Genomic DNA, 21,717 nt, shown 5'->3' with positions numbered 1-21,717 from the left:
ACATAAAACATGTCAGTGTTGTAATGTGCTGTGTGTGTATGTTTTAATTAACTGCAGCATGGGCCTTTAAATCTGAGTTAAAAAGTTTTATGCTGCTGCATTTGACTGAATCTTAAAGGATTATTTCACCATTTTGGGTAACACTTTTTCACTTTCTCGCCCATAGTAAGTTGAGAAGATTGATACCACTCTCCAAATATGAAGCTACAGCCAACCACCAGTTAGCTTAGTGTAGCATAAAGACTGGCAACAGGAGGATAGGTAGCCTGGCTTTGTCCAAAGGTACAAAATCCACCTTCCACCACCACTAAAGCTCAATAAATGAACGTCATATCTTGTTTGTTGGCCAAATTTTTTAGTGGCTGGGGCAGACTCTCTGTTGGTTATCTGGCAACCTCACTTTGATGACAAGACTACAGGGAGTCACTTTGCACGGCCAAGAAATAGTCCAGCACATATCCTTGCATAAAACCACAATGTAATTTTTACACTGTTGTAAGGATAAAATAATGGTAAACAGACTGCACTTATATCACGCCTTTCGACCTCAATGGACAAAGTGCTTTTTTACCTCTCATTCACACACACACACACACACTCACACACCAATGGCAGTAGAGCTGACAACCCCTGAGCCACGGCCACCCCACGTCATTATTTTACATGCCATAGAATAATGTATATATAATGTTAATTCGTGACCCTTATAGCTGCTGGTAGGCTGATTTGGTTACCTTTGGAGAGAGCCAGGCTAGCTTTTTCCCCGTTTCCAGTCTTTGTGCTAAGCTAGCTTCTGGTTGTAACTTTGTATTCCCCATATATATTCCTGTGTGTGTGTGTATGTATATATATATATATATATATATATATATATATATATATATATATATATATATATATGCATATTCCTTATATACATGAGTGTGGTATTGATCATCTCATCTAGGCTCAGCAAGAAACCAAGTAAGCGTATTTCCCAAACTGTTGAAGTATTTCTTTAAGCACTCATTTGTGACCCATATTGTATTTAATTCTATTTTTATCTTTTTATTTACTTTTAATGATCTAATTTATGTTTTAATGTTAGTGCTGTATTTTCTCTATTTTTTAAAGCATTGTGTGAAGCACCCTTTGGTATGAAATGTGCTTTACAAATAAACTTACCTCAGTGGAAAGCTCAGTATGTTTAGATGCACAAGGACTTTCTTTCTCTTTTTTTAAGTCACCAAAACCCCAAAAATTGAATACATGTATTCTTGCCCTGAGTTTATTAAAGCATTACATAAGACTGCGCCATAGACATTTAGACAGCCTTCATATTCTTTGTTTTTTGATATCTTTACAATATAACATCAGAATGAGCATATCAGAAACAGATTGTAAAATCAAACTGGAAAATGTAACGACAATTCAGCAAAATTATATACTGTAAACCTACACACATTTACACTGTTTTACTATTTTTATTTATTTACAAAACAAGAAGATTTGACTGCAAATACCAGTGTCAGAACAGATTTAATTCTTCTTTATGCGAGTCATGCAGTCCAACTCTTCCCCAGGTCTACCAGCTCCATGCCTTCACAGTAGGACCGTGGCCTTCTCACCCTCACCTGGTTTCATAGGGGAACAACACATCATATGCAACAAATACATATTTCTCCTGTGTCTCTCTCTATCTAACACATAGTCAGACACTCACTGTGGGTGTCCTGTGTGAGGCCAGTTGCTGCAGAAGTGGAAATGGAGTCCACTGAATGGGTTCCACTGGCCAGCTACAGACTGAAAGGTCGCTGGCCTTACCGGAGTCCAACACACCATCCCCCATGCTCATCTCGCTCCCCCTCCAACCATACTGGGAGCTGCAATGAATACAGAGATGCAAGGGATTAGTTAGGGTTACACAGGCATTGTCTTTGTATGTGTGTATGAGTCAATATTTACAGATACACATTTATAATTTGTCAAAATAACCTTTGGGAAACTCTGAGTAGTAAAAGTTTAAGAGTAAAGGTTAGGAGAGGGTCAGCAATGTAGTTTTATTCTTTTTTTTTTGTTTGTTTTTACATTTTTTTCACTTTATTTAAACTTTAACTGTGTTTTACACATTTATTTGAGTTGTTGAATGATTTATGGTCAATATTGTAATTACAATCAAGAAATTCAATCAATAATACATTAAGTTGATGTATTGTTATTTACACACAATTATTGCCGTGTTTTGACCTTACCTTTACCTATTTACTCTTTCACCTAACCTGAATTGCTTGTTTTTCTTTGTATCGATGAAATAAAGTATTCAATCCTTATGGTTCTAATCAATATTTATATACTAACACTGGATGACATTACTTTGTATAAAATAAAGGTGTTGCTTGTAGTGACAAACCTAAAGATAATTATCACCCAACTCAGCTCTACAGAACTTTTTAGCATTTTTTTTTTTTTTTTTAGCACTTTTCAGCTCATCATTTGGTTTTACAGACCACAACTTTACTTTTTTGATTTTTGGTTCAGTCTCACCCTCATAAACGTTGCTTCCAGATGCAGGCAGCTGTTTTCAGCTAAAAAAGCTCTAAAAACCCACCATACACTACCTGCCCATCTCTAAATGGCAGACAGACAAAGTTGGTGAGTAGCTGGTGAACATAGTGGAACATATAGCAGCTAAGGACCCAGATAATTCAGGACTTGGAGGAGACCACAAAGGAGCTCAATGAAAGATGAATATTGGACTTAAATTCAGCAGGTGGCAAGAAAAATGACTTCAAGTGAATGCTGATGTTGATATGTGTGTGGTGGATGTGTAAAAAAGCAAGTTTGCTAACTTGTGAGCCATATCATCTTTATAGTGTGATACCATGTCAGTGTTATGTTTACAGATTGTTCTGCTGCCCCTAAGTGGCCAAAAAAATAAATTAATGCAGGTAAGGTATACTTATTTTTTAAAAGATCCATAAATATAGTCAGTAAAATGGTTCAAGTTCATGCCTGCAATTTTAAAGCATTATCAATTTTTCTCTTTGAGTGATATAAAATTGTCAATGGCTAAATTGTGTCTATGGAACTCCTGTGGAACCCCAGATTAGGATTTCTTTGGAAACAAAATCATTTTTGCATCTAACATTTGCATTAAAAGACAGCTGTTGCTAACTATAGTCATTATCTTGTATGTTGTAGTCAGGCTAACAGGATATTGGATATTTGTGCAGCAGTGAAGGGTCTAGGATGTAGACAGGCAGACCTGGAGGAATCAAACCAACCTGTTTATATTATAATCCTTCACAGTTGTCAACAGGCAGGTTAATTCTTATCTACCTTAGAATGGGGGCTTGCTTTTAGCTTGCTTGTTAGTTTGTTTTTTTTAAATCTTGATCAACATTTTCGTGATTATCTCTTAAATCTGATGTTGCTTTATAAGGTGTACCCTTCACAGTATTAAGTGTACTGGCACATGTATGTGTTACATCGCATGCTTGTTGTAGTATGTATTTGACAGCTGATGACAACAAATAACTGAAATTCTGATGACGTATTGTATTTTAAAGCATGATTTGTATTTTAGTAGATAATTATTGATTTCCCACATCACATAGTTGTGTGCACTGATTGTCCAAATTACTGTTGCTGACTTTAACTGTTGTATTGTTTTAAGTTGCATGAATGGCCCAAGTGAAAGTTTTTCTTATCGACCAACAGATGGATGGAAGAAGACCGATGTACAGACAGATATTTACTCTCTGCATGATCAATCGCTGTAACGTTCTGATACTGTCAAAAAGTTCATGTTTGATACTGGATGTGTGTGTGTGTGTGTGTGTGTGTGTGTGTGTGTGTGTGTGTGTACCTGTGGGGGTAAATTGTATTGATGTGTGTTCCGTGGCTGGGGCAGGTGGAGGCTAGCGACAGCGTGTCGTCGTGGTAACAGCAGGGGCGGTCGAGTGCCCGCAGGTGCAGTAACTCATCGGAACGTGTAAAAGCAGGATTATCCAGTGAGTCTGCTGATCCTGCTAATGAACGTAACCAGAACCGGCCTGACAGCTCATCAAAATGGTTGAACCTGCGATAGCTGCGCACACAACAAACCATAATGTGAGGTTAAATATTTATAGGATACAATATTTATTGTACCTGCTTCAATTTTTATGCCAGTTTTGAAAGTCTCACTGGAGAAAAATGAGCAAAAATCAGCAGATGGAAAGGAAAGGTAACCTTTTATTTTATGCTGCCATTACCTGGTGGCATGTCATGTAAAATTACTTCAGTAAACTGAATACTATGCTCTCCTGTTGACCAAGCCTGCTAAAGAAAGTAAAGCTCTGATCTTACCAACTTTCTCTGGACTGAACGCTCACTCCCATCCATTTAAGAGACAAATCTGGATTTAAGGCTTAGCTTCAGATGTATCACTTCCTGCCTGGACTTGTTGTCTGTGTCCATACCCAATATTAGAATATCTTATAGGCAATAGGATGAAACTACAGCGTCAACGTTAAAGTGGATAACGTCTTGCCTCTGTTACAGCCCCACTTAGTGATTAAGGCTCGGATGACAAGTACGTTTTAACACAAAAATAGCCTAGTGCAGCTTTAAGAGTAATGTAATTTTGCCAAGAGTCTACAGCACAGCTTCTGTCAACAGGATAGGGTTTGGCAGTCAGACTATGACACCTAGTGGAGATCACCTTTAGTGCAATTTGTGTACACAGTTCTTGTTTTCAGTACTCTTTTTATGGTGATCTCATTTCAGCCTTCTGTGTTATCAGCATTAAACACAATTGGATCATTCCTGTTCTGGAGTCATGTTAAGGCTATTATTATATCATTACTGTACACTTAAAGGCCCTGAAAACATGTTTTCTCAATCAGCTTCTTACTTTGAGCGATGGGGTCCTGTATAAATACAACATTTTCTGCCAAAGCTAGAAGAGTTTTGGTTATTTCATGAGAGATTTCTATTTTTTGTGTTTTTGTCTGTTGTGCTCTTCTTGCTGGTTTGAAGTGTGTGTGTGTGTGTGTGTGTGCGCGCGTGTGTGTGTGTCATGTATTTCTGCGCACCAATCAGGATGTAAAAGAATCAAAATATGATGGCAGTTGCAGGGATGTTCGCTTATGCTTTTACTGTTAAACTGTAATATAACTCTAATATTATATATGATAATAACTGACATTTTTTTTTTCCAAACTATAGAGAAGATTTGAAACTAGGGACTCTAAGGTCCCCTCAGAATGGGTCACAAACACCAGTCTACCATCTGATTAACTTTCCACATATTGTTTTTTAATACATCATCATCTAAACATCTAATCATGTTGATATATATATATATATATCACCATTGTGAGTATTTATGATTGTATTAAAGGTTCTGTGTAAGCTATGATTATACATGTGTATGTTAGTGAGTGAGTACCTGCTCCGGGTCTGATCCACTTTGGCCTGGATCAGAATGGCTCGGTAGCGTCGTACTGCCACAAGGGCTAGAACACCAATGACGGTCACCATGATGAGTAAGATGGCAACACATGCGCCCACGAGCCGCGCTCGAGTCATCCTTACATCACACCTCTGACCCATGTACCAGAAGTCCTCTCCTACAAGGCAGCTAATACACAAACAAAAATATATGCACAAAACTTTCTTGGATGGACGGAGTAATACAAAATGAATATTCATGCATGTATGCCTCTGTGTGTGTTATGTTCTCACCGGCAAACTGGAAGTTGGCCTGGGTGGTGTGTGCAGATGCCATGATGGTGACAGTAATCAAAGTGGCAGACAGAGGAACAGCTATAGTTTGCAGTGCCAGGCTGGGACACACATTTATAGCCTGCTGGGCACTGCAGTAACCAGTCGCACACATCACCCTGCAGACCTGGATGGGAGACACGATAAAGGATACAGCTGGTGTTATTCTACACTTTTGTTATTGTCAACAAACCCCATAAAAAGCTCAAAACCAATATTATGGTTTTGACTTCTCTTGTTTATCTGTAGCACTCACTCTCACGCCCATTAATACGTACAGTACCAATGTAAATCTTTAAAAACAAGTCATAGATTTATAGTTTCACTCTTAAAAAAGGTAAAGATATTTCCTAAAACAGCTGGTCTCTGTCATTTTTAGTAAACGTTACTCAAACAGGAGTGAATAGTGCTTTTGTTGGATACTATTTTCAGTGATGGGATGTGTTTTTAATAGTTAATAGATTTTGGACACAGTGAACAGTGAAGGTGTATGGCACAGAGGAATAGGCTATATCAGGTTTAGATAAATAGGCTATACTTGCTAGTAGAATACATTCTTTTTTTTTTTTTGGTCTTTTCAGGGGCTTTGATGACAATAACAGAAATATAGTATATTGCCAAAATTATCCTTTCATTGTGTCTGCATACATGTCAATGTTAAAACTAACTTTAAAAACATTGCAGACGATGGGTGCTAGAAAATTAATAAACAAAATAATAAGAATACATGTTTTGGAAGTCTATTTAGTGCAAGTCAGTGACCAGGTTTACATGCAGAGTTTGCTGACTTTTGTTCATACTGTTCATATTGCAACCAAATAGTGTCCCTACTGCCCTGAATAATCTGCCAACAGAATAGACCCATCAGCCTGATTTGTTCAACAGCAAACAGCACAAAAATAACTGGCTGAGGTCACTTCATTCCTCATATAACCATGTGTTTTGACAATATCAGAACTGTGCCAGTGTGAATTTGTGCAGATGACAAACACCAAAAGTGAAAGGAGTAAGATGTTTGAACATGGTCACAGTAGCATGTGAGTAATACCTGAGTAAACCAGAGATGTTAATGAGATTAGTCACATATTGGATTGCAAACATAACTGAGTCTATCTAACTGAGTTATGATGTTTACATGGGTCTGTCTGTAACTGGGTTAATTGACTAACCAGGTTAAGAATGGAATTTCCACTCAGTTGCGGACCACTAACCTGGCATTTTAAGTATTTAGGGCATTTTTTATGCCTTTCTCAGAGAACCAACAGTAGAGAAATGAGAGGAAAGTGATGGAGAACGATGTGTGACAAAAGTCTCCGGCTTTAACTCCTCGGCCACTCCAAATGTTAGGAATCTTTTGTCAGCTGTCTGTAGGACATCTCAACTCAGGCTCACCTCCCAGCGTGATGTTGGTGATCTTGGATGATCTAAAGGTCCTTCCCTCACGAACAGCCTGAGCTAGTCCTGTTAGTTCCAACAGTGATGTGGGTCCTGTGATGCTGAGCCACTGCAGAGCTCCGCTGGTTTTAAACTCCACCAAACTCTGCACTGCATGGCCACTGGAACAACAGCAGAACAGTAGATTCACCTTCTTTGCCTCTTTTCACACAAACTACTGCAAACTAGTCGTAGTTTGTTCTAATGTATTGCCATCCTGTTCAAAAAAATAAATACCATGTCATCTTTGAAAAACCCAGAAGATCATTTGACTGCAATTCTGAAAGTATTTTCCAACTCTTGTAACCATCTGGATGAAAAAAATATTCCATCCACTGCACAATGACAAAGATTTTTAACCTGTTTCTCAAGTTGTGTCTCTTTTTCCAAATCCAAACAAAATAGTGAATGGAAATAACATGTCATTGCTACTGGTATATATTAATGTTTCTTTCAACTATTTTATATTTTCATAAAAAATAACATTTTGCATGTGTTTAACAAAAAGAGCAAGGACATACTGTATGTCATTTCTGGAATATTTTTTCATCAGGGTGGTTAAAAATGTCTTTGAGGATACTGGAAATACCTTCAGAGCAGTGGTACATGTTGTTCACTGACCCTCTCGGTTTTTCAAAGATCACCAGGTATTTATCGTTTGGAAAATCTGATGTTTCGCTCTGTGACTCAAATGTAATGGTAATACATGAGAGGCACAAACTGGAGCTGACTGCAAGCTAGCTATTCACTGAATACTATCCCTCCTCCATCTCTCTAAACCACCTCACCTGCTCCAGACTCCCAGCAGCCGACTGAACCCTGAGGCTCTCAGTAGGTAGGGCTCCACCTAAAATAAACAGGGAAGTGAGAACTTTATACAAGTAACATGCTTATTACAGTAGTGTGTGCATGAATGCTGGTGTGTGTGTCTCACCCAGGCAGCCGTATCTTCCTCCAAGCCAGCAGTAAAAGCTGATCTGGACTCTTCCACAATAATCTGCAGCAGCAGCTCAATTGACTCCACTGGACAGAATGAGCAAACCATCCCTTTACAACAAGCTTGAACACACAACTTGGATATTTCATTACACACACAAACATGTATAATACCTCTGATGGCTGCATTCTGGTCTGGCACAATGTAGAACTTGGGTGTCTGAGTCGTTGTGGAGCTCCAAGTGGGTGCAGAAGTCGAAGAAGATGGTGTGTGTGCAAAATGGCTCTCCTGGCTGGGATGCGGGGTCGTCCAGGATGGGGGTTGCTGTGGAGGTCCAGCTGTGGGAGTGTGTGCAGTTGTGCTGCGGGGGGGCAACTGCCGAGACTTGTCTTCTACCTCTCTATCTCCATGTTCATAATCTGTGTTTTCGGTTGTGAACGAGGACAGAGCAGTATGCGTGGTGGTAATATAGTTGTTGGACTGTTTATGTGTAGCAGGGACAATAGTAGAGGAGGGAAAAGGCAGGTTGATATGTGTTTGATGCGTGTGTGTAGATGTAGATTTAGTTGATGTTTGTGCAGGTGTAGCTGTGGTTTTGGGGTCGACGAATTCTGTGTGCGCAGAGGATTCAGTGGCAGCGGAGCTCAAAGGCATGGCTGTACCAGGAAACGTAGCATGTGTTTGGAGCGAGTATTCGGGTGTAGGTGAGTGTATGGATGTACTAGATGGGAAAAAAGGAACAGGAGTCTGTGAATTTGCCGGGAAGGACTTGTGTGTGGGTGAGCTTTCATTTAAGTGTGTCTGAGTGGTATCCAGTGTGTTAGTTCCCGTGTCAGCTGAGCTCTGGACTACATCTCCCAATGTCATCGGTGCTCTGGGTGTAGAAGACGAATCTGTGAAACCTGAAATCCAGTCATCGGCTTTGGTGATATCAGGCAAGGTTGTAGTCATGTATGCATTAACAACATTTCTTTGTGTACTTTGTGTTGCTGTTTGCGTGTCTTCTTTGCCTGTCTGTGTGAATGGGGATGACATGTGATGAGATGGCGAGTGTGTGAGGCTCTCTGTGCTTTGCAGAGTGTTTGTTTGAGTCCGTGAAGCTGAATCCAGGTCAGACGTGTGACGAGTGTGAAGCTTCATTGTGTTTTCAAACATAGCAGTGGACTCAAACGGCACAGTCTGACTGGAAACATCTGATGCAGCGGATACAAATGAGTCAGTTCGACTAATGTTTGGATGAGATGACGCTGCCACAGTTCCAACAACAGAGTCAAGCTTTGGGATGTGGGTGGTGGATGAATGCGTCCTGCTGGGGCTCCCTGATGATACAGTAGGTTCAGTATCAGTGTTTGCACTGCTTGAATCATCCCACTGAGGTGATTGTAAAGGGTCATGGGTGATGGCGGATAGCAGATCAGAGTTAAGCCTGTAGGTGCTTCGCTGGATCCTCCAGGCATGGGGCTGCTTCTCTACGGGTGCCCCACTAACAGCTCCACCATGTGGGATTAGGATGGTGCCACTCTCCCTAGATGTCAGGGAAAGTAGGTCAGGGGGAGAGGAGGTGAGAGGAAGGACGCTGGAGCTGGACACAGTGGGGTGAGCTTGTGTAGTTTTATGTTTGTCTGTGTGTATATCTGTCTGAGTATATATGTGCATATCTGTGCCAAGCATGGTGTTGGAGCTACTGACTGCTGAATCTGTCAGCGTGTATGCCACCTGGGTTTTAGGGAACTCGTCGTTAGAGCTTGTTTCTGTATTTGCTGTGTGAAAGAGTGTGTCAGTACTGAGTGTATGCTGTGTGTGAAAATAGGGGTGTGTTCTCTCTCTGGCAGACATGGGACTATCAGCGAGTTGAGCAGCCCCAGATGTATCCGCTCCATTGTTTGGTTCTTCCTCAGGAAGAGGGAGAGTTTCCCTATCGGCTCTCCCAGCCACAGTGAGTCCCGGCAGGGGTGAGGTGGGGTGCCTCAGCCCCTGGTCCAGAGTAGAGGGACCAGACACAGATTGAGGCCCAGAGCTCGACTCCAGACCTTCGTAGAGGCGACCTCTGCCCCCTTCTGTCCCTCTCACCACCTCTTGCCTAACAGGAGCAGCGCTTGTAAAGCTGGTTCCTGTCTGAGACCAATGCGCAAGGTCTTGATCTGAATGTGGGCTGGTGTGGTCCTCCGAGGAATTCCTCTCATCTTCCTGAACTGGATGACCAGGAACAAACACGAAAACAGAGAGGGACAGGGTGAGGAGAGACAGAGTGGAAATCACAACAACATAACATCTCTACGTCTGTCACACCACAGTAAATGTGATAAGTTCTTTCCTACTGACAGATTTACAGCTCTCAGTACATTATGAACAATACATTTCCACAGTTTGTTTCCACAGTTACTCGCCATGCAGCCCAAGTAACCATAGCATTCTTCTTCGACTGTAAACAAAAAATATTTTCACCACTACACTTCTTATCTTCTTCTTCTTATATATCCTTTAAGGCAACAACATGACACATAAGTAAAAACAGCTCTAAAACAAGCCCAATCCAAATGCTATTACCACTATTAGATCAAACTCTCATGATCAGGGTGCACATACAGGCAAGTGAGACTCAATAAATTAACCCGGGTAATTGAGTAGCAGTTTCTCACCATAATAGGACAGCTTAATTGCATTTGAGTAGTGTCTTGTTCCTGTCCAAGTGAGGATAGCTTTGTTTCTGTCACAGCCTGAGAGCAGGGCAGTCCCCCCGCTCTCCAAGACCTGATCTTCCTCATTCCAAACACAGCGCACTGATATGCTTGAACCACTTTCCAACCACAGTAACTTTAAATGTACCATCCGACCCAGAGGAATATCAAACATCCAAGTGCAAATGGAAACAGGCAGGGTTTGGTCAGTCTGGTGGTTCATTGGGTCGAGCCTGTTGGTCTCAGTAAAAAGTCCTGGTAGGGTGAGATTGATGTTACCAGCAGGCTCTTGGTCCAGGGTGACATTTCCACCACACTGGCGGTGCGGCAAGGCCAATGTTTTATCTGGGGAAAGAAAAAAAAGATGCTTGTAAGAGAAGGAATTACTCGAACACACCTCTGTGAAATGCTGTGGTGAAAACCAGTTTAATCAGTTAGAGGGATTATACTGGTTCCCAGCCTTATTTGGCTTTTGACCTTTAACCCCTCATCACAGATTATGGTTATGAGTTGTGGGCAATTCAACCTAAAAAGGGATTTTTCATTCTCATATCATATAAGGCTGCAACTGACGATTATTTTCATTCTTGATTAATCTGTTGATTATTTTCTTGTTAAATCAATTAGTTGTTTGATAAATAAAATGCCAGAAAATCGTGAAAAATGTTGATCATGTTTTCCAAAAGCTCAAGGTGACATCTTTAAATGTCTTGTTCTGTCCTGTAAAGCAGTCCACAACCAAAGATATTCAGTTTACTGTCACAGAATACTACAGAAACCAGCAAATATTCACATTTGAGCAGCTGGAACAAGAGAATTTAGACATTTTTTTCTTATAAAACGACTCCAAACGATTAATCAATTCTCAAAATAGTTGCAGATTAATTTAATAGTTGACAACTAATCGATTAATCGTTGCAGCTCTAGTTTTAGCATTGTTATTGTTACATTTGTCTACCTTTGACTGTCAAGGAGGAATTTCTGTTACTATGTGACAGGCTTCTTGAATCTTGAAAGAGCAGTGGTACCCAGCCCGTTCTGGCTTTTGATCCTTTCAAATCAAAATCAATAATCAAAATCTATGTGAGACGCCTCATTACAGGTTATGAAAATGACTTTCTCATTCTCATATCATCTCATTTGAAGGATTTTTAGAAGCACAAAAAGGTGTTGAAATTCAAATGAAATTGAGAAATAAATAAACCTAATTTTCTGTAAAAGACCTTTTTCTACTTCTTTCTTCTCACTTTAATCATCTGATGAACCCATGCTGGGAACCACTGGGCTAGAGGTTATCAATCTATTGACAAGAGAGAAGCACTATTGTAGCCTAACCTTATTTATAAGTAGCAGATAATGACATCTATAGCAGTTTCAACTGAAATAATTTGCCAAATACAAAGTTCATTGACTATAAAATGAGTATACAATGACATCTATGGCAGTTTTCAGTTCTGACTGACAGACTTCTTTACCTGTTGTGATAATAAGAAGCAACAGACAGGCGTGGAGCTGCATTTCCAATCCTGAGACATTTCAGTGTCGAAGACCGTATTAATCCCAAATCCATACAGATTTTTCCAGATTTACAGTATCTGTGCGTTATGATGCGGACGAGCAAACAAAGCAAGGCGAAAATGATCTCCAGTTTTCCTGTGGACAGTCCCCCAACGAAACGGAGAGGCGTCAGAAACTTTCCTTCTCCATCATTTCCTTCTAACGGAAACCTCTGCGCTGTCAGGGGCGCAGCGCCGCAGAGTCACCTAAATTAGATACACGTGTGCCAGACAGAGTGTCCTGTAAAGAAGGCTGGACAGAGAGACGGTGTGGGGGTGAGGGGAGAGGTTCATACCGCCTCCAGGCTGTTCCGTGCGGTCGTTTGGATCAATTGGCATGTCCAAAAATGAGAGGAAGGAATCCAGCGGTCACGGCAGGAGTCGGTTTTTACGCAGCGCATAAACGCTACACAGGAAACCTTTACCACAGGAGGCATGAAGACATGAGGGCGGGGGCAGTTCGTTAGCGCTTTTACATGTACACCCCACTGTTTGTGTTAGATGATGAGTGTTGGAAACTACAGCCACGACCCGGTACTCCAAACAGGATGGGCTCATTTGTTTTTGCTCACCATCACCCGAGTAGCTGTCATTTGGCACTTTGAGGTCATTTGTAGAGCTGTGTTAACCGTTTTTGGCCACATAGGGGCGGAATTACTCCAAAACAAGCCTCACCCCACTTGTCGCCTCATGGGTTTCACATTTTTTTTAAGTCTGTCTCAAAAAAAAAAAAAAAAGTCAGCTTACCAAATGAACAGTGAAATAGGTTTTTCTTGCCATAATCATTGCTCCTGTTCCTAGACATTAGAGGATCCCTTTATAATGCATGTACAATGTGGGCAATCCACAGTCCTCCCTCTGTGCAAAAATTTAAAAGTTTATCTGAAGCTAATATGAAGCTTCAGTCGTCCAAATGAGTCAAATCAAGTAGATATCTTTCAACTTTACAGTCTTTTTATTACCAAAGTCCCTCTTTTTGTTACTATACTTCCACTGCAGCTCAAAAGGGAAACACTGTCCTAGGAAACACAAAGAGGGAATCTGATGCTAAGACTAAATGTGGCAGATATCCACTTGATATGACTCAGACTGCTGAGGCCTCATATAAGCTTCAGGTAAACTTCTGAATGCCTTTTTGCAGAAAATGACTGTGTGGATGCACTGTGGATTTTGGTCTCCATCACTTACATTGAAAACACATTTGAAGGGGATCTTTTAGCAGTCATGAATAGTTGGAATGATTATGGCAAGAAAAACCTGTTTCAGTGTTCATTTGGGCTCCTGACTATTGTTTTAAGACTTGAAAAATTGTGAACCTGTCCTTTAAAGTTAATGTTAGTTATCCAGTAGCTGTGAAGAAACAACATAGTATGAGCTCAGCTGGCTATTTAAACCTGCAATAACTGATTTTATGGCCCCAAGGAGACAGAAGAAACAAGATGTAAACACAGCATTATCACTGTTTAAAGGAACAGTTAGACATTCTGGAAAATCTTATTTTTATTCGCTTTCTGGTGGAGCGTTAATGAGAACCTTTATGTAAAATATAAAGCTACAGCCAGCAGCTGGTTAGCCTAGCTTAGCACAAAAACTGTTAGAAGAAAGTAACCGTAAGTTGCGCAGTTGCTAGGCAAGTAGTGAGACACTTAATTCCCCATTAAACATCACATTCTCATTTTTATACATCAGTGATTGAATAGATTAAACAATTGAGATAAAAATATTAATTAGTGAGCTTTTGAAGTGCTGGTAGCCGGATTTTGTTATCTTCAGACAAAGCCAGGCTAGTTCCCCCCTATTTCCACTTGGTTCTAAGCTATGCTAAGCTAAATGGCTGCCTGCTTTATTTAATGCACAGACATGAGAGTGGTATTGATTTCTTATCTAAGTCTCTGCCGCAAAACAAATAAGCATTTTTTTCCAAAATGTTGAACTGTTCCGTTGAAGTTTTATCTGTGAACTTGTTAGCAAAGAGTTAATTTAAACATCCAGCAGGTACAGAGCAACGTTGCCATTTATTTGTCGTGTTTCTGGCCACCTGGAAAATATAAGTCCAACATTCACTCTCTCTTTAGTTCTGTTTTTGGTCCAACAACTCCCAAGGTATCTAATCTTTCTCTCAAATTGCTAAATGTTTCACTATATCTTCACAGCTGTTGTGCTTTAACAGAAGCTCATCATAAAATGCCATTTTCTATAATTGGATGCCAGCTAATTTGGTGCCATATAATTTTATGTATGAAATAATATTATTTAACATGATGTAAGTGTTATCTAATCACATTAACTCATAGTGGCTTGTTCATTTATTAATGGTGAGCAACTTAAATTCATGTCACATCCTGCTTTTTTTCATGCATTAAGTCATAGTTATGCATTGCTGAGGCATGTGTTTTGAACCCTTATTATAAAGTGACACCAGTGTTGATTAGTGGCGCTTTAAAGAAACAGTTTACATGATTTGACAGCCTTTATTAGCATGAGAAAGTCATACAAACATGTATCTCTAATGGTACTCACAACAATTTTGACACATGAATTCAGAAAATAATCAACAGTTACTGACTGTATATAACGAATGCACAGTCTGTGATTTAAATGTGACCCCAGCACCAAAATTTAAAACTACTAAGGAATATTATCCCTCCCAAAGTTTTTTTAATGGTTTCATACATTCAATTGAGTAACACATACAATGCTAATTATCCATTTATAAGCCAAACACTTCTAATGTACATGTAAATGCACTTATACCTCTAATGTAAAATAGAAACTGAATAGTTTACTTATAACCTGTGAATGAGAATACCGTAGACCCGTCTAATTTATTGCATTTAAAGAAAGTAATGTAAATATCTGATATCACACTTGATTAAAGAAAAACCAGCAAGATTTGCATAGAATATGCCACCCAATGCATTTCTCACAATGGAATTGGTTTGTACTGGTTACACCTGTTTCCGGTCAGGTGACGGTTGCAGGTCAGAGTGTACCGGATCTCGACGCCACCTCTACTGGCTGAGCAGGTGAATCTGTGTGTCCCCTGGCTCAGCTCCCTCTCACATGATCCCAGGAGGTCGTCCCAGTACCAGTCCTCATCCCAGACCTTGATCTTCAGTTGCAAGTGTGTGTCCACCTTTATAAAAAAAAGATAGTAAAAGTAATATAATTAAATAATATTCAAAAATATTACATACCACTGAATTGTTGAGTTTGATACATCACACGGTCTGTTTGGTCAACTTTGTACTAACAAAATGCTTGTTGATGGTTGCCTTTTTTAAATTATGCCAAAAATGAGTGTTATATGTTTGGTGTATTCATAAAGGTATTTCTTTAGTTCTGCTTGTCCACTTGGTTGATTAGTTTTCACAGCTAATCACATCAAACCACAGCAGACATCTAAAGTTTCATAAGCCAGAATATAAAAAGTAGTTGATGGATGACAAAAAGGAGAAGCAGCCACATTAATTGTTTAGACTTTAGATTTTGATATGGCTTTTGTTTTGCCTAAAGTTTTTTTGTGTTTTTCCCACATATATCACAAAGGTAATATTACATATTACATACTTTAAGTACTGTATTTCAGAAAAAAACAAGTATAATGTAATTCAACTCTGTGGAGCACAGTCTTTATTGTTAGTATTCTTGTAAAGCTCATTTCAAAACCTGTTTTTGACTACTAAATTACACAGAATGGAAGAAACGGTAGCATCAATGGACTGCTTAAAGAAAAAGTGAACAGTCCAAATCTTTATGTAACTCCCTGCAAAATAGCAAGTAATAGTAATATTAAAAGTACATTTTGGAAATGTCGAACTAAGGACAGAGTCAGGCTAGATGTTTATTGTACAGCCATGAGAGTGGTATCAATTTTCTCAACTAACTCTCAACAAGAAAGCAAATAAGCATATTTCCCACAATGCCAAACTATTCCTTTAAAAATTACTTCGGACATCAGCTGTTTTTGGGATTGAAGTGATATCTTTTTCTCTAAGATGTGGACTTTTTAACTAACTGTAAAGAGAAGATTAGTATTGACCTTGCCCAGATCATATCGCTCATTCCAGCGAGGGTAGTTTGACCTGATCACATGGGTTTTGTGGTAGATGGAGCCGTACTGCATTGTGGCATACCTGCAAATTGGAAAAAACATAGAAAAGCAAACAACTGTATCAGTATTTGTGTTTGATGCGTCATGTTTATTGTGCCTTCCTTCTGGATATTGTCTTGTTCTCTACGCACCCCTCAGTCTGGCCCCAATAATCTCCTTTCAGACCCCAGGCTCGGACGATGGTCACCGCCAGTGTTCCTTTCCAGGCCTGTTGAGGACAGCAGTCGGGAGCCAGGTTGGGAATGCGCCACCCACAATATGGTTCTTTGGGTGAGTTAGGCACTGCGTTGTCTTCTAAGTACTGCTCTGTGGCAGCCTTCAGTCCATTCCTTTTTGTCCCGTTTGGCACCAACTCATACATTGGTCTTAGGGAATACCGGACAACATCAGGGCGGTCTTTGAGGGTTTTCAGCCAATTTTTGTAGCCCAGGGAGTCGTTACGGCTGAGAGAAAACTCACCCACCCAACCGGTGCCTCCCAACACCTCTGTGTAATGTTGGTGGAGACCAGAACTGTATGAGGTGGAGACATCCTGGTTCTGTAGGATTGTGTTGCAGGACCTCAGGTTAACAGGCAGTTTGATCCCAAGGCCTACATTGAGACCTGCTGATAAGCAGTTGTGCGCCTATATGACAGGAGGGGATGTAAGATATTATTTTAGGTATTTTGGTATTTGGTATTTTTGGTAGTGTATGTACGTTTACTGCCTTCAATAGATGAGTGATACACATACCTGTTTTGAGGAGAGGCCATTCAGTCTGGACAAACAGGTACGTGTAGCTGTGACTCGCCTGAATCTCCCCCCAAGATAAACCTGAAATTACATACAATAGAATGCTGTTGAGACAAAAAATATTGTATCATTTTATATAGAATATTTTGTCATTTATTCCTGTGAAATAAGTGGTGTGTATGTTTTAACCCGGCGGATATAATGTGTTCCATAGATCCCTATGAGACGACTGTACTGGGCCCTGGTTGAGGAGCTGTAGTAATTGGGCAGTCTTGCCAAATCATTGCGGAACTCGGAGCTGAGGGGTGGTCTGCTTGACACACGGTAACTAAATACAAGAAGACAGCATAGTAAATTACCTGTGTGTGCAAACATAGCTGAAAAATCTGACATTCTGTGGGGATGCAGGGGTCTTCATACATTACCTGTAATGGCTACATGTGGTCCTGTGTATGCTGAAGCTGTAGCGGTCCTCTTTGCTCCTGGCTGTAGCAAAGTTATACGCAGTGGAACGTGTTCCCCCCACCTCCAGGCTGACATACTTCGTCAAATCTAGTCCAGACTGATAGAAAAGAGACCATGAGCTGCTCTTTGCTCCATTGTAGTAACCATGATGCAATTCAGCCAAATCACAGAAACGCTTATTTTTAGAAGTTCTCAAAACAATAAAAGATTTCTTTTTAAAAAGTCCACAGTAACATGCCTTTCCCAAAACAATGTCTTTGTCTTATAATTACCAGATCTCACTGTAAACATTTTCCACTGGGTACTATGCTGTTGAGTTTTTAGCCACACTAGCAATGTGGCTCCAGTGATGGCAAAGCCAGTCAGTTGGTCAGTCCTTCACTTTGGTCCAGACATAAATATCTAATAACTATTGGATGGTTGACCATAAAGTTTGGCAAAGACATTCATGGTTTCATCTCATAGGATGAATCCTAACGACTTTGATGATCCCCTGACTTTTCCTCTTATGCCACCATGATGTTGACATTTGTGGTTTCAGTGAAATGTCTTGACAATGTTTGGATGGATCACCATGAAATTTGATAAAGATGTTCATGTTCACGATGAACTATAATCACTTTGGTGATCCATTTATTTTATAGCAGCATCATGTCAATATTTGCATTTTTCCAATATTTTGGTTCATCAAACACCTGTAATACTATTGACATGTCCAGCAGCTTCAGATGTACTTTGTACTAATGCTAATTAGCAAATGTTTGCATGCTAACGTGCTAAACAAATATGGTGATCATGGTAAATATTATACTTGTGTGACATAACCATATTAACATTGTCTTTGTTAGCATGTTAGCATGCATAAGTTTGCATTTGACTGTAGAGTATTAGTCTCGTTTAGATTTAGGTTTTTGGTGCATTGAGCAGCACAAAAGAAATTTCATTTCCCCAAATTGTATACAGGTTGACAGCAAAGGTTTAGAGAACCAAAGAACCAATATACTTTTCATATAAAATATGGGAGGTACTATGCAAATCCTGTATGCTAAGCATTAAGAAGTTAAGTTCATCAAAAGTGCATAAATCTTACTATAAGTCAGGCTAAAAATATATATACATACTGTATATAATTAATAATAGTACAGTGCATTTCTCTCAACAGTAGCCTTGAAATGTTTCCTACCTTCCAGTCCACGCTGTCCTGGTTGGTGTATGTTTTAAGCAGTGAGCTGTGGACACATAAAATACGCACCATGAAAACGGTTTAATTTCTGCAAAACATTTAACTGTATTTTTCAACAGACAACACAAAAGGAAGTTATTAAATACTTCACATCAATCAATTTAATTAATGGAGCCAATTAAAGATTAGAAAGAGACCGGCTGTGTGAGTCTGTGCATAATTCTCAGAATTATAAATGTGAATGAAAGGAGAATGACACTCATTTTTAAGATTTTATATGTGTTAGTAAATTTCAGTCAGTGTCTGTGAGTTTTCACCACTCTTTCCTAGAGCTGACACAGAAAACATTTGATGTTGTGATGTAAAATCAGAGCCTGAGATATAAACAATGACCAGGGAGCTGACGTTTGGAACTAAATGATTTTGAGTTGAGTTGTCACGACAGCATAAAGATAATTTGTCCCATAGCTGCTAACATTAAGAATTTGGATGCCAGATGTTAAATTAACTCTCAAATCAGATTTAAACATTTTTGACCAATTATTTCAAAGCTCAGTTATCTTGCTTTTTAAATTTTCTAAAAACCAGTGGATGTTAGGAAGTATTGACTGATCCGTCTTGAGATACTGGACTACAACACTATCAGTGATTATGATTCTATATCACAGAATACCTGATGGAGGTGTGTTCACTTCCATACAGATGAAAATTGCAGCGGCTGAATGGGCGCCAGTCCACTGCAGAGACTGGCAGCTGAAAATGAAAGTGAGAACACTTCAGTTACCATGTTAACAATATGTGTGTGCCAAAGTGTTAAAGTTGCTGTCGAATATGTGAGTCTGTGTTTCTGCTTTTCTGATTTAAATTACTTTCTGCAGCTTGTTGCCTTGAAGGGGGTTGGAGCAGAGAGTACAAGTTCCATTTGGAGAGAGGTAGGTCTTCACATCAACCATGTAGGCTCCTTTTCGCTGCAGGGTGACCACATCAAAGCCCTCTCCCACCAGGTTGTGGCCTGGCACAAAGGGAGCGGACATACACTGGCTGCGGGTCCCAGTCTGACAGGAGAGGACAGAGGAGGGATACAAGAGAAAGAGGAGGAGGCTCAGGCAGAGAGGAGGTAGTGTTGAAAAGGAGAGCATGGTTGGAGTCAAGGAGACACTGAAATAGTTCAGGGAAAAACAGAGAGAGTAGAAAAGGAAATCATTGAGTATCATTTCAGCTGTAATGTAACTGTCAATGAAGCTAATGAAGTTTACAAAAACTGCAAACGGCTTTGTGATTATTTGAACTTTCATCATCCTGTATGGGGATAAAACTTTCAGTTCACAGTTTAATAGTATTTAAAAATACAAATGATAAGCTGAAGTGTTGGATGTTTATATATTTTTATATATATTTATTATATCATTTTCTCTGCCTTTTTCTTTCACTGTTATGCTCTAGAAGTCTGTAATTTGTCTAACCCTCTCTATTCATCTGCATTTTTTTTAAAGACTTTTAAAAAAAGGCATTTTAATCTATATGGTATGATATGGTAAGCAGAGTAATAATATGGTGAGATACAGCAAGCAATGTGCAGTATGATATTTTGGCTGAAAGTGAGGGTTAATGAACATGATGTTAAGTCAAAACAAGAAGTGCACATTTAGTAGGAATGCTAAGGAATGATGATAATGCAGCCACAGCTATTAATCATCAGTTGCATAGTACATGTAACTCAAAGTAACATAAAAGAATCAGTAATAATAATAATAAATATATAATAATAAAAATACTGTAAATGGTCACCTCATTTAAAAAAGTAAATAATAGAATAATTAAGCTGTAAACTTTGTTTTCTTACGGTAAGAATGCTAGAAGTATGAATATTTTCATAAACTATATAAGCAAATGTAAATCTACTTTGTGCATTCTTGCAATTAAGTCTAAAAACAAAACAAAACAAACGAACAAAAACATATTTTTTGTGTAATTTGGGTAAAAAGATCCTTTAAATTTTTATTATCTACATCATTCATTAAAAACAAGATTACCTGTTCAGGCCTCAGCTGGGTTTCTCAAATACGGTGTGAATCCCTCAAGTAGGATGGAGATGAGGAGTGTGTCAGCTGAGGATGCAGTGACACTGTCAAGTCTGCAGGTAAGAGCACTTTTATACAGGTCATGTTAAGGAAATAGCGTGTGTTATTATTATCAAACAGGGAGTAGTTCTTGATACTGCGCATGGCAAGAGTACAACAAAACAAGTTAGACAACAGGTCAAACCACATCTTACATTTTGAAGAAATGGGCTGCAAAAATCCTGCTTTCCTATAATCCTTTGAACTTGACAAGCTTGAGTGATGACATTTTTCATCATTGAAATCAAGTAATTAAATAAGTCAGTAAAGTTCATTTATATAACACCTTTCACAGACACCTGTCACAAAGGGCTTCACAGTCAAATAAATAAAACAAAGATAAACAAAAGATAGAACAGACATAAAACACAAGTTAAACCATAAAATACCACATGCTACCTAAATGCCTGTCTGAACAGAGTCCACAGAGTCCAGAGACCTCAGACTTATTGGGAGACTATTCCAAAGCTTAGGTGCTACCGACTATTTCAATTTTTTTTACCTCCAAAATTATAAATCGTATTGTCTTCAAGTTTTGAAATGCATTTGAATCTCAAGTTATAAAAATATGACATATTCATAACTCATTCCAGATTTTTATTGGAAAAATCTTTTAGCATAAACGTAGATAACAGACCATAACGTTGAAAGATATCTATTCGATTTGATTGATCTGACGACTGAAGCTTCATATTAGCTTCAAATAAACTTTTAAATCCATTTTTGCACAGAAGAAGGCTTGTGGATTT

General features: G+C 39.2%; 2 protein-coding genes across 7 annotated transcripts in view; both read right to left on the bottom strand.

The window, feature by feature from the left end:
* Nucleotides 1-1,253: 1,253 nt before the first annotated feature.
* Nucleotides 1,254-13,016, bottom strand: si:ch211-14k19.8 (uncharacterized threonine-rich GPI-anchored glycoprotein PJ4664.02). 2 transcript variants are annotated; one of them, XM_042391038.1, is made up of 11 exons: nucleotides 12,273-13,016; nucleotides 10,759-11,142; nucleotides 8,293-10,311; nucleotides 8,117-8,205; nucleotides 7,971-8,029; nucleotides 7,141-7,304; nucleotides 5,710-5,875; nucleotides 5,414-5,605; nucleotides 3,848-4,069; nucleotides 1,703-1,862; nucleotides 1,254-1,613 (listed from the first exon to the last, which is right to left on the bottom strand). In XM_042391038.1, exons 1-11 carry the CDS (start codon nucleotides 12,313-12,315, stop codon nucleotides 1,539-1,541), a joined length of 3,573 nt encoding a protein of 1,190 aa, XP_042246972.1. In that variant the 5' UTR covers nucleotides 12,316-13,016; the 3' UTR covers nucleotides 1,254-1,538. The 2 variants fall into 2 exon arrangements, with proteins under 2 accessions (XP_042246972.1, XP_042246981.1); XM_042391047.1 differs by lacking the exon at nucleotides 3,848-4,069.
* Nucleotides 13,017-14,808: 1,792 nt separating this feature from the next.
* LOC121904857 (perforin-1-like) overlaps nucleotides 14,809-21,717 on the bottom strand; it is a 33,160-nt gene continuing 26,251 nt past the window's right edge. Inside the window, exons 1-11 of one of the 5 annotated variants that reach the window (XM_042422654.1) lie at nucleotides 21,124-21,681; nucleotides 20,882-20,982; nucleotides 19,718-20,006; nucleotides 19,522-19,601; nucleotides 18,849-18,894; nucleotides 17,626-17,762; nucleotides 17,390-17,528; nucleotides 17,201-17,281; nucleotides 16,599-17,092; nucleotides 16,396-16,489; nucleotides 14,809-15,489 (exon numbers count right to left, since the gene is read on the bottom strand). In XM_042422654.1, coding sequence (XP_042278588.1) covers nucleotides 15,277-15,489; nucleotides 16,396-16,489; nucleotides 16,599-17,092; nucleotides 17,201-17,281; nucleotides 17,390-17,528; nucleotides 17,626-17,762; nucleotides 18,849-18,894; nucleotides 19,522-19,601; nucleotides 19,718-19,987 — 1,554 coding nt within the window. In that variant the 5' untranslated portion in view covers nucleotides 19,988-20,006; nucleotides 20,882-20,982; nucleotides 21,124-21,681 and the 3' untranslated portion in view covers nucleotides 14,809-15,276. Of the gene's footprint in view, nucleotides 15,490-16,395; nucleotides 16,490-16,598; nucleotides 17,093-17,200; nucleotides 17,282-17,389; nucleotides 17,529-17,625; nucleotides 17,763-18,848; nucleotides 18,895-19,521; nucleotides 19,602-19,717; nucleotides 20,147-20,881; nucleotides 21,682-21,717 lie in introns of those variants that run through there. The other 4 variants (XM_042422663.1, XM_042422644.1, XM_042422635.1 and 1 more) reach the window with 4 other exon arrangements.

This window comes from Thunnus maccoyii, chromosome 2, assembly GCF_910596095.1.
Source record: "Thunnus maccoyii chromosome 2, fThuMac1.1, whole genome shotgun sequence".
Classification (NCBI taxonomy): Eukaryota; Metazoa; Chordata; class Actinopteri; order Scombriformes; family Scombridae; genus Thunnus; species Thunnus maccoyii.
This window is presented reverse-complemented; position numbering and strand designations above follow the sequence as displayed.